Source organism: Pinus tabuliformis, chromosome 5_2 (assembly GCF_031772625.1).
Source record: "Pinus tabuliformis cultivar Carrire ecotype Pingquan chromosome 5_2, CPIR1, whole genome shotgun sequence".
Lineage (NCBI taxonomy): Eukaryota > Viridiplantae > Streptophyta > Pinopsida > Pinales > Pinaceae > Pinus > Pinus tabuliformis.
In genome coordinates this window covers 132486655-132501239 of record NC_142306.1, presented here as the reverse complement: position 1 = coordinate 132501239, position 14585 = coordinate 132486655, and the positions used below count along the sequence as shown (strand labels likewise).

The following is a 14585-nucleotide window of genomic DNA, read 5'->3' as shown; positions in this document are numbered from 1 at the left end:
GTGTTATATTTATTTATTTATCGTATAAAAGTATGTAGAAGTTAATAATATGTTTATTATAATGGTTTATTATAATGTTTTTGTTGAATAAATAGTATGGAAAAGCATGTATTATAATTAATTATATAGTTTAAATGGAATTTTTTTTTTTTTTTTTAGAGTTAAGAGGTTGTTGTTTATAAAGTATTTTTAAAATAAATTAGATGTTAAAATTATTTTAAAATTTTATGAATAATTATAATTAGGAGGATACATTTTGAGTGGGTTTAATAGTTAAAAGCACATGTTTTTTTTTAAAAAATTATAAGTTAAAAAGTAAAAAGTAAAATATGTATGCCTTAATAAACTTAATAGTCTCTTGTTCTACAAACAAAAAAACCTAATACACCAATTTAGTGTCTAGTTTGATTATGAACCTCAATAAAAATCTACAAACCACTAAAACTAAAAATCAAAAAGCAAAAAGAAAACGAAACCTAAACCTAATACACTAATTTAGTGTCTAGTTTGACTATGAACCTTAATAAAAATCTACACTGTACGCAATTGTAATGAACCACAAACTAAAAATCAGGAAGCAAAAGGAAGACGAAACCTAGCATTATGTGGTGATTAGGTGAGACAAATTAGGTAATTAGGTGATATTGGTTATGATGATAGTTGAGCGTGTTATTATTTCAGTCGAGTAGATGCCCAACTCGCGGCTGCTTGTGCAGCCATTCAATGCAGCTTCCAGGCTTTTCAGTCTAAGCGCCCTTCTCCGCGTGAAAATTCAACGTACGTCAGCATGCCATGATCTCTGTATTTATTGAATAACCCTGACGCGTAACGGAGGAGGAGGAGCAGAGGAGTAGTTTAGCGTTGAGTTTCTTTTCCCTGCAACTCAACTTAATTCAATTCAGAAAAGAAAGAAAGAATGTATCCCTCGGTTGATGAACAGCCTATGGATGCATGTGGATCTTATAATTATCAGAATCCTTCCTACCCAATCCATGGGTATCCGCAACCTGCAGCAGCTATTGGCGTTCCGGCTTACGATGCATACAACAATACTAATAATTACCCTCAAATGCCTCTTCAGCAGCAGCAGGGGGGACATCCTTCCAAATGGACCACTGGAATCTGTGGCTGCTGTAAAGATTGCAGTAGCTGTATGTATATTTTCATTTCTTAGCTCACTCAATTATTCAGGATTGTTGTTTGATTTATTGAATGGTCAGTATTTAGTTATATGCCCTACCTATTAATTGAATGACTATTGCAGGTTGCCTCACATGTTGGTGCCCCTGCATCGCCTTTGGTCAGATTGCCGAGATAGCCGATAGCGGTTCTACCTGTAAGTAATTTATTTATTCTTCCATTAACTTAAATTAAAATGTCAATTTTAGATTTATGGGATTGTTAGCTTTTTTTCAGTACTGAATAAGCCCGGCATAGCTTTACATATAATATTTATAGGATTTCTGAGATTGTTAGCTTGTTGTAATAGATTTTCAAGATTTATCTCATTCATATTGATTAAAAGATCCATGTTTGAAGCCAGATCCGTCTTATTCATCATCAAGATACTAAATATGTGAATCTCAGTTGCAAATTTATATTTTACACAGTTGCAGATTTCAAATATAAATCTTCAAAGATGGATCCAGAAAATCTATTACAACAAACTAAAATATCATTTTGAAAATTAGGCTATTTTCCTCTGCCTTCATGATTTGATATTATATTGTTCCTCTCCAGCTTGCGCGGTTAGTGGAACTCTGTACGGTTTGCTGCTCTATTTTACGGGCTGCGCCTGCTTTTATTCATGTTTCTACAGAAAGAGACTGCGCTCCAAATTCAATTTGGCAGAAAAGCCTTGTGGAGACTGCCTTGTTCACTGCTTCTGCGAGTGTTGTGCCCTATGTCAGGAATACAGAGAACTCAGAAACCGAGGCTTTGATCCCTCTCTCGGTAGGTGATCTTCTATTTATTTCCATAGTTAATGGCAAGTGTAGATGGGACTTGGTTTTATTGTTTCTTAGGTTTTAAAAATGGATCTGAACACGCAGGGTGGGCGGGAAATCTGGAAAAGCAGAATCAATCAGTATTCCAGGCAACGAATGCCACAGCGCCTCCTATGAATCAAGCTATGAACAAATAGTTGAAGATATCTGACCAGTCAAGCTGCAAACAAACAAATGATAATGTTCCAGCTATATGCGGTGAATGTGGTGTAATGTATATGTGGTGAATGTGGTGTGATGTATATGTGACATTATATCCGGAAAAGTTTCTAAAAAGTTTTATTATAGATCACTGCGATATTATATAATTAGGTTATTAATATTTGAAGTACATGTTTTTATATCTGTAATAATTTATAATAAATAGAGGACAATAAAAGAGTTGTCTATTGGAGATTCTGGTGACGGAATTTGGTAGAAGAAATTGAGGTTAAATCTTGATTTGTTGCAGTTAAAATGGTTTTTTAACTGCATATTTGGATTCAGCACCCTGAAAAACTCGTAGGACGACTTGATTGTGAAGAAACTAGCTATCAAACTTGCGATTCCAATAAATTGCTGCCGGATTTTGATCGGAAAAACCCACCAAAACTTTCAAAAAACTTCATTATAGACAACTACGACAATAAATAGGAGAAATGTGTGAAGATGGGATTTTGTACATTTACTTGTGATTTAAAAAGAGATGAGGGTGAATTGGAGTTTTTTTTGTTGGTTGGATTGAATGATCGTTATATTTTTTAGATTTAAATTCTGGTTGATTACTAGCTATATGATGAGCGGTGATGCTTTCATGATTTTTGTCCTAAAAAATAGGAGTTCAAATTTTTTTGTTAGTGATACCACGAGCTTGGTGGCTTTAACAATTTCGTTGTAAGGGCTCTGAGTCTATTTCTTTTCTTGGTTTAATAAATAAAAAGATTTATAAAAGTCCAGAGGATTGGACAGTTTATTGCAACCTCATTCTTACAGGGGTAGAGGGGGCAGATTATTTTCCTTTAAATAAAAATAAAAAATTATAAGAGTTAAGGGTTGTGAACAATTTATTGTTGATTCATTTATTTGTAGTTTATTATAAATATTAAGTTGTAAGAATTTTGTTTTTAATTTTATTATTTATATAATATAATTTTTAAATATATATATATATATATATATATATAAAATTAGAATTAGAATTAGAATTAGAATTAGAATTTGAGTACAATAAAAGTAGTTCAATTTTTTTGATAAGTTCTTATTTATTAGAGGAAAGTAATATAATCATTTTATATTATATAATATATATTCATGATGAATATTTATTAGAAATACAAATAATGTTTGCTAAATTATTTCAACAAAATTTATATAATTTAACAAAATAAATCATCTTAAACATTAAAGTATGAAAACCAATTATATGTAATAGATAACCTAATATCAAACCAAAAATAAGAGTTTATTAAACAAGCCAAACATCAAGATTAACTTAAAGCTAGTCTATATCAATAAAATATTTTGCTTACCATCTTTTATGACATCAAAGCAAAGTAATAAGATTTGTATTTTTTTTCACTCCAACTTGTTATTACTCAATCACTAAACTTCTTTCCTAATAAATTTATCTATTTGAAATTAATTAACATGTAATGTAATGAAGAGACATGTTTATTGTGTATGGATTAAATAAAGAATTATATAAATTTTTAGAAAAAATTAAGGTTTTCATTTTTATTGTATATAGACTTAGATAAATTAATATGCAATGAAGATATATGTTTGTTTATTGTGAATGGATTAAACAAAGAATGAGGTAATTTTTATATGTAATGAAGATATATGTTTATTATGAATGGATTAAACAAAGAATTAGGTAATTTTTTAGAAAAATTCAAAGGATTCTATTTTTATTGTATATGGATGTAGCTAGATTAACATGTAATGAAGATACCATTGTGTATTGATTAAACAAAGAATTAGATAAACTCTCAGAAAAATTAAAGACTTCATGTTTATGTTATATGCATGTAGTTATGTCATTAAAAGTAAAGTTCAGAAGTGTTTAATTTCCCAAAACTATAGGGGTATTGAAATAGACCGTTCAAATACTCAATCTAAGAAATGTAGAGTTTATTACTAAAACACATTTTTACATACTAACATGTTAAGAATGCTCTTTTTTGAGTAAATACAATAAATTATATCAAAAGAAAAAAACCAATTATAATTTATTTAGGGTTTTACATCAAATTAACTAGACAAGATAAGAGGAACAAGGTATTACACTACCGTCTCTCTCTATATATAGTTAGTGTGTTTTATACATCATAAAAATGTATTATTGAAACAACTAGATATTAGATTCATATCATATTTACATTATCTCGATCATTAATAAAACAACCAGTTTGGGCCTTTTATGGTATTTATATTATTTAAGTCAATAATAGAATAACAAGCTTGATTAGTAGAAAAAGGTTATTTTGAGGTAGAGGGAATTGATTCTTGTGATATTTTTTTATTATGTTATCAAGTTAGTTTCTATTAGAATTATTTTTTATGTTGTTGTTGCTTTTGATCTTGAAGTAGAAAATGTGGAGATGAAGATAATATTCCTACATGGGGATATGGAAGAAGAAATATACATGAAGCAACCAGAAAGATTTGTTATGAAAGAAAATAAATAGTTATTATGTAGATTGAAAAGTCCATATATGGGTTAAATCAATCACTGAGGATGTAGCATAAAAAATTGATACTTATATATTGGGGTTTGGCTTCAGAAACAACAATGTTGATCAATGTATGCATTTCAAATTACTTGGTGATCATGTTATTTATCTGGTCTTGTTTGTGGATGATATGTTCCTAATTTGAAATGATATGGAAATGATCAAGGAAGAAAAAAATCATTTGTCATATAATTTCACATGAAATATCTCGGTGCTGCAACTTTTATCTTGAGCATGGAAACTAAAAGAGATCAGACAAATATGAAACTCTAGTTAAGTCAAAGGAAGTATGTTGGGACAATATTGCAAAGGTTTAATATGCATTAGAGGAAATTTAAGCCTAAAAGTGGTCTTCTAAGGAAAAATAATAAAATAATAATAAAAGAGTTATGAATTTTAGACGGAAAAGAACAATTTTTTTTTTTTGGCTTATCACCTTATAGGTTTACTCAAATTTCAAGTGTAGACACTTGTTAGATGTGGAGTCAAATTCTTAATCCAACAAGTACCCATTATGCATACTTTTGAGAAGACCCGCATTGATAAAAAAAAATGAAGATACATTAAAAGCGCGTGTTCAACACATTTTTTAATGTATTTTCAAATTTTATTAATGTGTGTCTTCTCAAGAGTATGCATAATGAGTACTCATTGGATGCGTAATTAAATTCCGCATCCAACGAGCGTCTACACTTCAAATTTGAGTAAACATATAAGGAGATAAACCAAAAATACAATTAAAAAACGGAGTTTTTCTTCTTTCCCTCCAAAACATTTACATGTACCTATTTTTAAATTTAAAGGATTTTGATTGGTTTACATATTATGGCATGGAAATTATGTGAAATTTTCATGGGCACTTTGAAGCTAAAATTTCCTCTAATGTAAGAATGTACATTGATAAAATGCTTATTCCTATATATATAAAGTTATTTGCAAATCCATGTCCCAAGGCACATGAAGACTACGAGGGCATCTCTTATGTTCTATATGCCATTGCAGTTGGAATCTTGATGTATGGATTGGTATATACTAGACTAAAAATTACACTTGTAGTTGAAGTATTGAGCAAGTATATGTCAAAACCAAGGAAGAATCAATGCACCACAGTAAAAATGGTTTTCAAGTATTTGCGTGGCACTACTGGGTATGGATTATGCTACCAAGAAATACAAGGATTAGATAGAGAGTTCGACATGCGTAGTTTTGTTGATGTAAATTGGGACAAATCTATGGATCATAGATGATCTAAAGGTGGGTATGTGTTAAACTTATTTTAAGTTGCAATCAATTGGATGAGAAAAAGACAATTTATAGTGACAATTTCAACTACTAAAGCTAAATACATGACAACCAATCATGCAAGAAAGGAAACGATATGGTTACAATGATTAGGTTTAGGTACAGGGTTGGTAGAGCAAGTTGTAAGGAGAGATTGTGATGGTTTGAGTGTAATCTCCTTTGAAAAAACCTAGCTTATCATTAAAAAACAAAACATATTGATGTTTCGTATAACTTCATGAGATATATACTTGAAGATAAGAAGGTGTTGCTGGAAAAGGTGGACACTTTGAAGAATTTTATAAATTCATTAACAAAATATACAAAAAATAAGAAGTTCTCTTACTGTAGGGGAAAAATGGTCATTATTACCCAAGATTGCTTATCATGTACTCTTGAAACCCATTGTTTGCAAAGAAAATAACAAGTGGGAAAATGTTAGGTATGTGTTATTTTCATAACCATCCCCATGCATTGTACAATGCACAATGTGCAGTGGGAGGGTCACATGGAGGGTCAAAAACCCCCATTGTTTCAAGGGGTTCATAGGGGGATGAAATTCCCCCTTGTTCAGGGGGGCTCATAAGGCGATGAAATCCCCCATGTATAGGTTTTTGGGGCCATTGACTCCACCGCTCCCCCCGTAAAAAAGTGGTATTGTGTCCATTTTTGGTACACAACATTGCTAAAACCACCTTTATGGCACATGATGAGTTTTCACAGTTTTGCAGTTTTAGTTAAGGAACTATGCTTCGATTCTAATATAGGTAAAATGGGTTAGAGGTTTATGGATGCTATGGGATATATATTTTATATTGTAACACCATAGACATGAATATACATTGAAAAATATTTCTAGTTTTCCCAGTTTTGAATTTCTAAGATAAAATATTTACGTTTACATGTTGTTTACTATTGCATATTTTCTATTTTATTAAGAACGTATTTATAGAAATTAATTGTACATGGTTAAAGCCTATAGTCACAACATATCTTATAGTGTTCTTAATACTTAGATTATGCATTATATTTCCTTAGATTCCATATTAATTATTACTAGCTTATTTCTTGAATTTATGAAATAATTTGAATTGATGGTGAATGTTTCATTTTTAAGAAATCCCTTGCAATATGTCATAGGTTAAAATCTCCCATGGGTTATCTGAAAAAATAAAAAAAAACGAAAAAAAGAAAAAAGAAAAAGAAAAAAGGAAGCACATTATCCAAACAAATTAAAATAAGATGTATCTTGAGAAACCCAATATGGGATAATTGTTGGGAAAAACATTGGGGGGGGGGGGGGGGGGGGGGTGTGGGGGTTGGGGGGAGGCGGTTTAATTAGTATTTTAAACTCACTTCAACTTTTATTTTCTTATTCTGATTTCCATATGTTCTATTATTTATGTAACCCATGTATGTACACGATTGTTATGAATACAAACAACATATACCCAATTATCTACTTTTCTTATATTTCATCATCTGTTCATCTTCTAACTAGTGTGTTATTACTTCATTATACATTAATTAAACAATAATCATGAGAATTAAGAAGCAGATAGATCATGAACACACAAGAAAGATATCAACACACACGCACACCAGGATTTTGGGTGGAAACACAATGTGGGAGAAAACCACCACTCTCGTTTTCTCTATCTTTTTAACAAAAACTTATTACAATCTTGTATTGGTGCAAACTCATATTAGTATGAAGGCACCCACTTGTAGAAGGCTACAACTTTCTCTCATTCTCCAGCACCCATTGGAAGGGAGCTCCAAACCCTTGATCTACTTTACCGCCTACCACTGAAAGGGAGCTCCTACACCCTGTAAAAATTCTCTAGCTACTACTAGAAGGAAGCTTCAACTTCCTCATTGAAGGTTACAACCCTCAACATCTCTTGTGGACAATGTTTCATAATATTTCATACTGGATCGACTTGACTCAAAGCATCAAACTTTCAGGCCACGGTTCATCATATTTTCAGACTGGACCCACTTCCATCATTAAGCCCAAACCAAGCAATAATTCTGAAACCAATCACTGAATCAAATCATCCAATCATAGTACCAATTGAATAACTACAACATCAATAAACTAATCATTGAATATTAATCAACCAATGCAATATATCAATATCATATCAATACACAACCACTCATTAATATACCAATCCATATATTTTTCATCATCACAGAAACTAAATGTTGTCACTGCAAACCCTGATCAAACATATGTTAGAATGTATACACTACTCTTGTGAATCACACCCACATATGTGCATGCTTCCCCTGAAGATTATTTGCGTACAAATCTCAAATTATTGATACCTGAATCTAAATCACTTTAACATTGAATCAATCACTGAATCTTATATTGAATTCATCACAAATCAATGTTCGAAATATAGATCACCATATAGTATCATCATTACTAATCAAAATTCCACTCCATAACCAAATGAATCCAAATAGTACGGTCAAAAAAAGATTATTACGAGAGAGACATCATCAATAGACAACAAAAAACATAACATAACTAATCAAATATCATCCGACACTTGGAGTTTTCTTGGAGCACTCTTAGAGGAGTGTGGAATGCTTGGGATTTGGAGCAAGAAGGAAAAGGAAGAACAGGAAAGTTCAAGAGGACATATGGATCAACAACTACAACATGTTTTCTTGCAAGTACCAAGTTTCATGTATGATTTCCTTGCTATTTTTGGCATGCATGGCACATGCATGTGGTTTCTTGGTTATGATATGTCACTGGTATGGAGGATTGTCTCGATTGATAGTGTTTTTGTCTAGCCTTGCCAATTCCTGGATAGCAATGGTGTTGTGGGGTTATTTGCTTTGGTTTTCGTGTTGGTTCTCATGTTCATTATGGCTATGGGTTGAGTTACAATTTCCCAGAGACTTGGGTGGATAAACACTCTAGAAGCCCTGGAACATCTTGGGTTGAGTTACTAGTCTTCGAAAACTTGGTTGGAAAAACGCTCTTGAGCCCTTGGTGGGTTGATTTACTAGTCTTGGAAGCCCTGGTTGGACAAAGGTTCTGGAGACTGACAACAATTGTGGGTTGAGTTACTATTCCTAGAAGCTTTGATTGGAACACATGCTATGGAGCATTGGACAGCTAGGGTAGAGGCCAAACAGCTTGGGTAGAGACCAATCTGGTGATGGTTATTGATGTTTGACCATGAGGTGGAATCACTGGTTGAGGGTTGAGGTGGTTTGGCCTTTGGAAGCCCTGGTTTGGATTTTTTTATTTGTTCCATGAGATCCATTCTTGGAATATGGCGCGAAGGTGATTAGCTGAAAGAGAGATTTGGTTTAGCCCAATCTATGGTTGGGTGGTTTGTCAAATTTATTGACTTGGTTTGATTCTCATATGCTAATAAGAGCTCCTTTCCTTTGGTATTTTCATCAGTGTATGTGCTTGATATAATGTGGCTTTAATGGTTGTTTCTTCATTGATATATCTCTAGATATTTGTTAGTTATAAGTATGTTTTATGACAGTTATGATATTTGGCTCTCATTATGTTTTGGTTAGTATATAAAATGTTAGCAAATGATTGACCTAATAGATAATAATTCGACTATTGTGAGTAGATATCAATTGTATTTGACGATTCTTAGATAAGTATGAGACCCCTATGCTCAGATTTGTTGTTGTGACTTGCAGATTACATGTTTGTGATATGTTTGACGAAATTCTTGTCATAGCTAGTAGGGGTCAGATCAAGTCCTTCTTCAATTGTTTGCATGAGTACCCTTGTTTTAATCTTATTTTTCATTTTTTGAAGTTTCATGAAGTTTTGGGCAGTGGCCTAAGTCTTGACCCTAAAAACGTGGCACCTAATTCAGGGTCATTGGCACAGAACTCCATTAAAAAGGCCACCATCACATGGGTGCCTTATTGTGGGAGTGGCTGGAGGTTCCCAGTCACATGAATTCTTTGTCATGGGAGAGGATGGGGCTCTAGGGTAGTGAAAAGGAAATTTCTCTTAGGGTTTGGGAACCTGAAGGGGTTGGTTGGCTCCTGCAGATTTAGTAGCTTCTAAGGAAGGTCAGTTTTGGTCTTGTCATGTTGGTTCCACTTCGTTAACTGTTCTCGGGGAGTTGAATCATATCATAGTAAATATGCATGACATTTTTACCTTGGTGGACCGGTTAGCTTGGGTAAATGTGGGAGGAGGGTGTTAGAAAGTGGCATTAGAGCATGGTTCCATTCTCCTTGGGTGATGTATGGTTTTCGTTCTCCTTGGATGAATGTGTTGTCATATGTACATATCAGTTGCATACGTGTCCTTATGATTGTGGTCTATGTGCTTGTTGTGTATGCATGGAAGTGGTCATGGTTTCCATTTTGATGTCATGCAAAAGTTGATGGTGTTGTTGTTAAGATGTGTTTTCATGAATGTAGGTCGATTGTGTATGTTTGTTATGCATAGTAACTAGTGAGTGTTATAATTGTGGCATTATGTATGGTAACAGGATGGCGATTAAGATGATGTCTATATACTATGATGAATGTGGTTATATATGTATTGTGTTAATCTAGTTGATCCTAGAGATGAGATATCCTCCCCAAACTAAATTGAGGTACGTTGGTTTGTCTATGATTTGGTTTAGATGACATGATATACCTTGCAGGAAGAGAATATCAAAGATGATTAGAAAGATGGTATACTATAGTTCACGGGATTCTCCCTATAGATTAGACGAGAAACATGGTGAGGGATATTATCTTGACATAACAAGAACTTTCAGAAGTTTGAAGGCATAAATAAGGAGTTGGAAATAAGATAGTGATTGAATCATTTAGTCATAAGAGATACTTACTAGGGCACTGGGCAAACAAGAAGATTTCAATGTGGTGACTCTTTAGAGCTTGTCAGACTTGTATAGAAATGGACCACTTAGAATTAGTCATGGACAGGAGGATAGGACTAAAGGAGCATATGGTAGTAGGTGATATGGTAGTAGGATACATATGACATAGCTAGAGATGGCACATTTCTGGATACACGTGATAGATAAGGAAGTGGACATGGGATTTACTCTAGTTCTAGTTCACACATGTATCATGGTCATCATCGCTACCATCCTTATAGGAGGAGTGATAAGGGATATTTGACGGATGATTTTAAGAAAGAAAAGCCACCTACATTTGATGGGGAAATGAATAAGTCACAGGATTCTGAAGCGTGGTTGCTTGGGATGAATAAGTTCTTGAGGTTGTACGATTACCAACGAACATGAAGGCCAGAATAGACACATTCAGTCTTAAAGGTAAAGAAGATATTTGGTGGGAAGATGTAAAGAATGTTAGAGGTATTCGTCAAGAGGATTTGACTTGGAGTGATTTCAAGAGACTATTCACAAAGAAATCCATTAGAGAGATACTATGATGACAGGGAAAAAGAAACTATGATCTGAAGATGGGATCTATGACTGATGAGGTGTACACTAGAATATTTTTGGAGTTATTGAGATATATGACTTACCTCAAGAAAGAGAAGGCCAAGATTCAAATATTCATCATTTGGTTGTCAGTAGCATTCAAGGATGGGATTAAGTTCGATGAGCCTAGATCATTTGAGGAAGCCATCATAAAGTTAAAGCATTGTTATGAGTAATCAAAGTGAATATTTGAAACCAAGAAGGATTGGAAAGGGAATGAGAAGAATAAAGGGAAATTGTACAAGAAGCGAACAAGACCTCATGAAACAGGTAACAAAGAGAATGCAAGGCCACCTAAGAAGTTCAATGCATTTGATAGAGGACATGGATTTCGGTTTGAGGAGAAGAACAAGGGTGATGAAATGAAACATTTGCAATGTTGGACTTGTGGAGGAGAGCATCATAGAAGAGATTTTCCACAACATTAGGGTGGTAGACCCTTAGATATATAGTGCACAAAAAGCGTAAAAAGTGGGGGATGTTGGACAAAGTATTTCATGGATCTATGCATTATTGTAGAAGAGGCAGACAAATCACGAGGTGTCTATTATCGAGATGGAAAATAAGCTTTGTGATCCAGTTGTTTCTTTTTTTATTGACCCTAGATCTAATTATAGTTATGTCAATCTTGACCTAGTGGATAAGTGTGGTTTGAAAAAATACATGCATGCAAAATCTTGGTTGGTGATGTTGGCTATAGATACAAAGAAGAGAGTTCATCACTCGGTAAGAGCTTGTGCATTTGAATTGAATGGTATGCCTACTTCAGCACATTTGAATGTACTTCCATTAGGATGATAGAGTATGTTGTTGGGTATGGACTAGATGTATCTTCATAGGACGAAGGTGGATTGTTATGACAAGGATATTGAGTTCCTGATTGACAGTGGGGAACAAAGAGTCTTGTAAGGTAAGAAGAAGGCAACATCAGTTAGAATGGTGATAGTTATGCAAGAAAAGCACAATCACAGGAAATGGTGTTTTTTTATTTGCAATGATAAAGGTAAGGATGCTGAGGATGTGGAAGTCTTAAATAGGTCCCTAGTTCTAAACAGTTTCAGGATGTATTTCATGTAGAAATTTTAGATTTTATGCCTTACATGGAGGTGGAATTTTCTATTGAGTTGGTACCAAGAGCAACATGAGTGCCAAACTCACCATACACTATGAGCACATTGGAGTTGGTGGAGTTGAAGAAAATTCTTTACAAGGGATACATTAGCTCAAGTGAGTCGCCTTGGGGTGCACCAGTGTTGTTTGTGAAGAAGAAGGATGGTACTCTCAAGTTATGCATTGATTACATGCATTTGAACAACATAAGCATCAAGAATAGGTATCCATTTCCAAGGAATGATGATTTGTTTGACTAGTTGAAGGGAGCAACAATGTTCTCAAAGATCGATTTGAGATCTAGATATCATCATGTACAAATCAAAGAAGTGGACATTTACAAGACAAATTTTCGGACCAGGTATGGGAATGATGAGTGTGTTGTAGTTCAATTTGGTTTGACTAATGCTCCAACTACTTTTATGTGTTTGATGAATAGTGTGTTGCACCCTTATTTTGACAATTTTGTTATTGTATTAATTGATGATATATTTATATATTCTGAGAATGAGGAAGAGCATGCCGAATATTTAGTAGAAGTGTTGAGGTTTCTAAGAGAGAATCAATTGTATTCCAATCTTATAAAATACAACTTCTTTCAGATAAAGGTACATTACTTGGGACATGTTGTTCCAAGGAAGGAAGAGAAGTGGATCTGGAAAAGATGAAATGTATAATGGAGTGGGAAGCTCCTAGAAATGTGGATGAGGTAAGACCATTCATGGGGATACCAAGTTACTACAGGAGGTTCATTGGGAAGTTCTCACATATTCATTATCCTATTACATCATTGCAAGAGAAAGGTAAGAAATTTGAATGGGCAAAGGAATGTGTAGCCAATTTTAATATGTTGAAGCAGTTGTTGACATATGCTCTAGTTATAAAGATTGCAGATGCAGGAAAAGAATTTTTGGTACATACAAATGCTTGCAAGAGAGGACTTGGTGGAGTCCTTATGCAAGAATGATAGGTAGTAAGCTATGAATCAAGGAAACTAAATGAGAATGAGTAGAATTATTTGAAGCATCATCATGAGTTGGAAGCAATCATCCATGCTTTGAAGATGTGGAGACACTATCTCCTTGGAAGGTTGTTCATCTTTATGAGTGATCACAATGGATTGAGATACTAGATTGACCAATTGAATCTAAATGCTAAGCAAGATAGATGGTTTTCCATTATCAATGAGTTCAATTTTGAGATCAGGTACATCAAGGGGAAAGAGAACAGGGTTGCAGATGCTCAGAGTAGGAGATTATAGGTGAATCACATAACAACTATGAGTTCTTATGGGATAGACTTACATGATCAGATGTTACATGAAAGAAAATAGGATGATAGGTATAGGGAGCTTATTCATAGGTTACAATAGGGTACATGTTATTAGGATGTGGACTACCATCTCATAACAAATGGCTTGGTCAGATTTAGGGAAAGGATATATGTGCCAGACGAAAGTGAGATCAAGAAACTTATCTTGATGGAATTTCATGCTAAGCCATATTTAGGTTGCCCGAGATATCAAAAGTCATTGACAATGGTGTAGAAGTTCTACTATTGGCTGAACTTGAAGAAATAAGTGGAAGCATTTGTGGCTAGGTGTTTGGTTTATTAACAAGTAAAAGCACAGTGTAAGCTCCAGGTGGTATACTACAGCCAATTCCAATTCCAGAGTGGAAATGGGAGGTCATTTCCATGGACTTCATTGCAATTTTTCTAAGGACATCTAGACAATCTTGATTATATTATGGTTGTGGTTGACAGGTTGACAAAGGTAGCGCACTTCATTCCAATGAAGTCTACATATTTAACTAATGATGTAGCACAAGTCTTCATTAGAGATGTAGTGAGGTTGCATGATGTACTGAAGAAAATTTGTCAGACAAGGATTCCAAGTTCACTTCTAGATTCTGGAAAGACTTATTTGTAGGTTTGGGGACAGAGTTGGCCTTAAAAACAACTTATAATCCACACACATATGGAGAAACAAAGAGGGTCAA

The 14585-nt window shown here is 33.8% G+C and overlaps 1 protein-coding gene across 1 annotated transcript; it reads left to right on the top strand.

Annotated features, from left to right (window-relative positions):
• Window positions 1–704: 704 nt before the first annotated feature.
• On the top strand, window positions 705–2400 carry LOC149157866 (protein PLANT CADMIUM RESISTANCE 7-like). Its single transcript, XM_089437671.1, has 4 exons — window positions 705–1151; window positions 1265–1336; window positions 1741–1953; window positions 2052–2400. The coding sequence occupies exons 1-4, from the start codon at window positions 917–919 to the stop codon at window positions 2141–2143; spliced, it is 612 nt and encodes a 203-aa protein (XP_089293797.1). The 5' UTR covers window positions 705–916; the 3' UTR covers window positions 2144–2400.
• Window positions 2401–14585: the final 12185 nt, after the last annotated feature.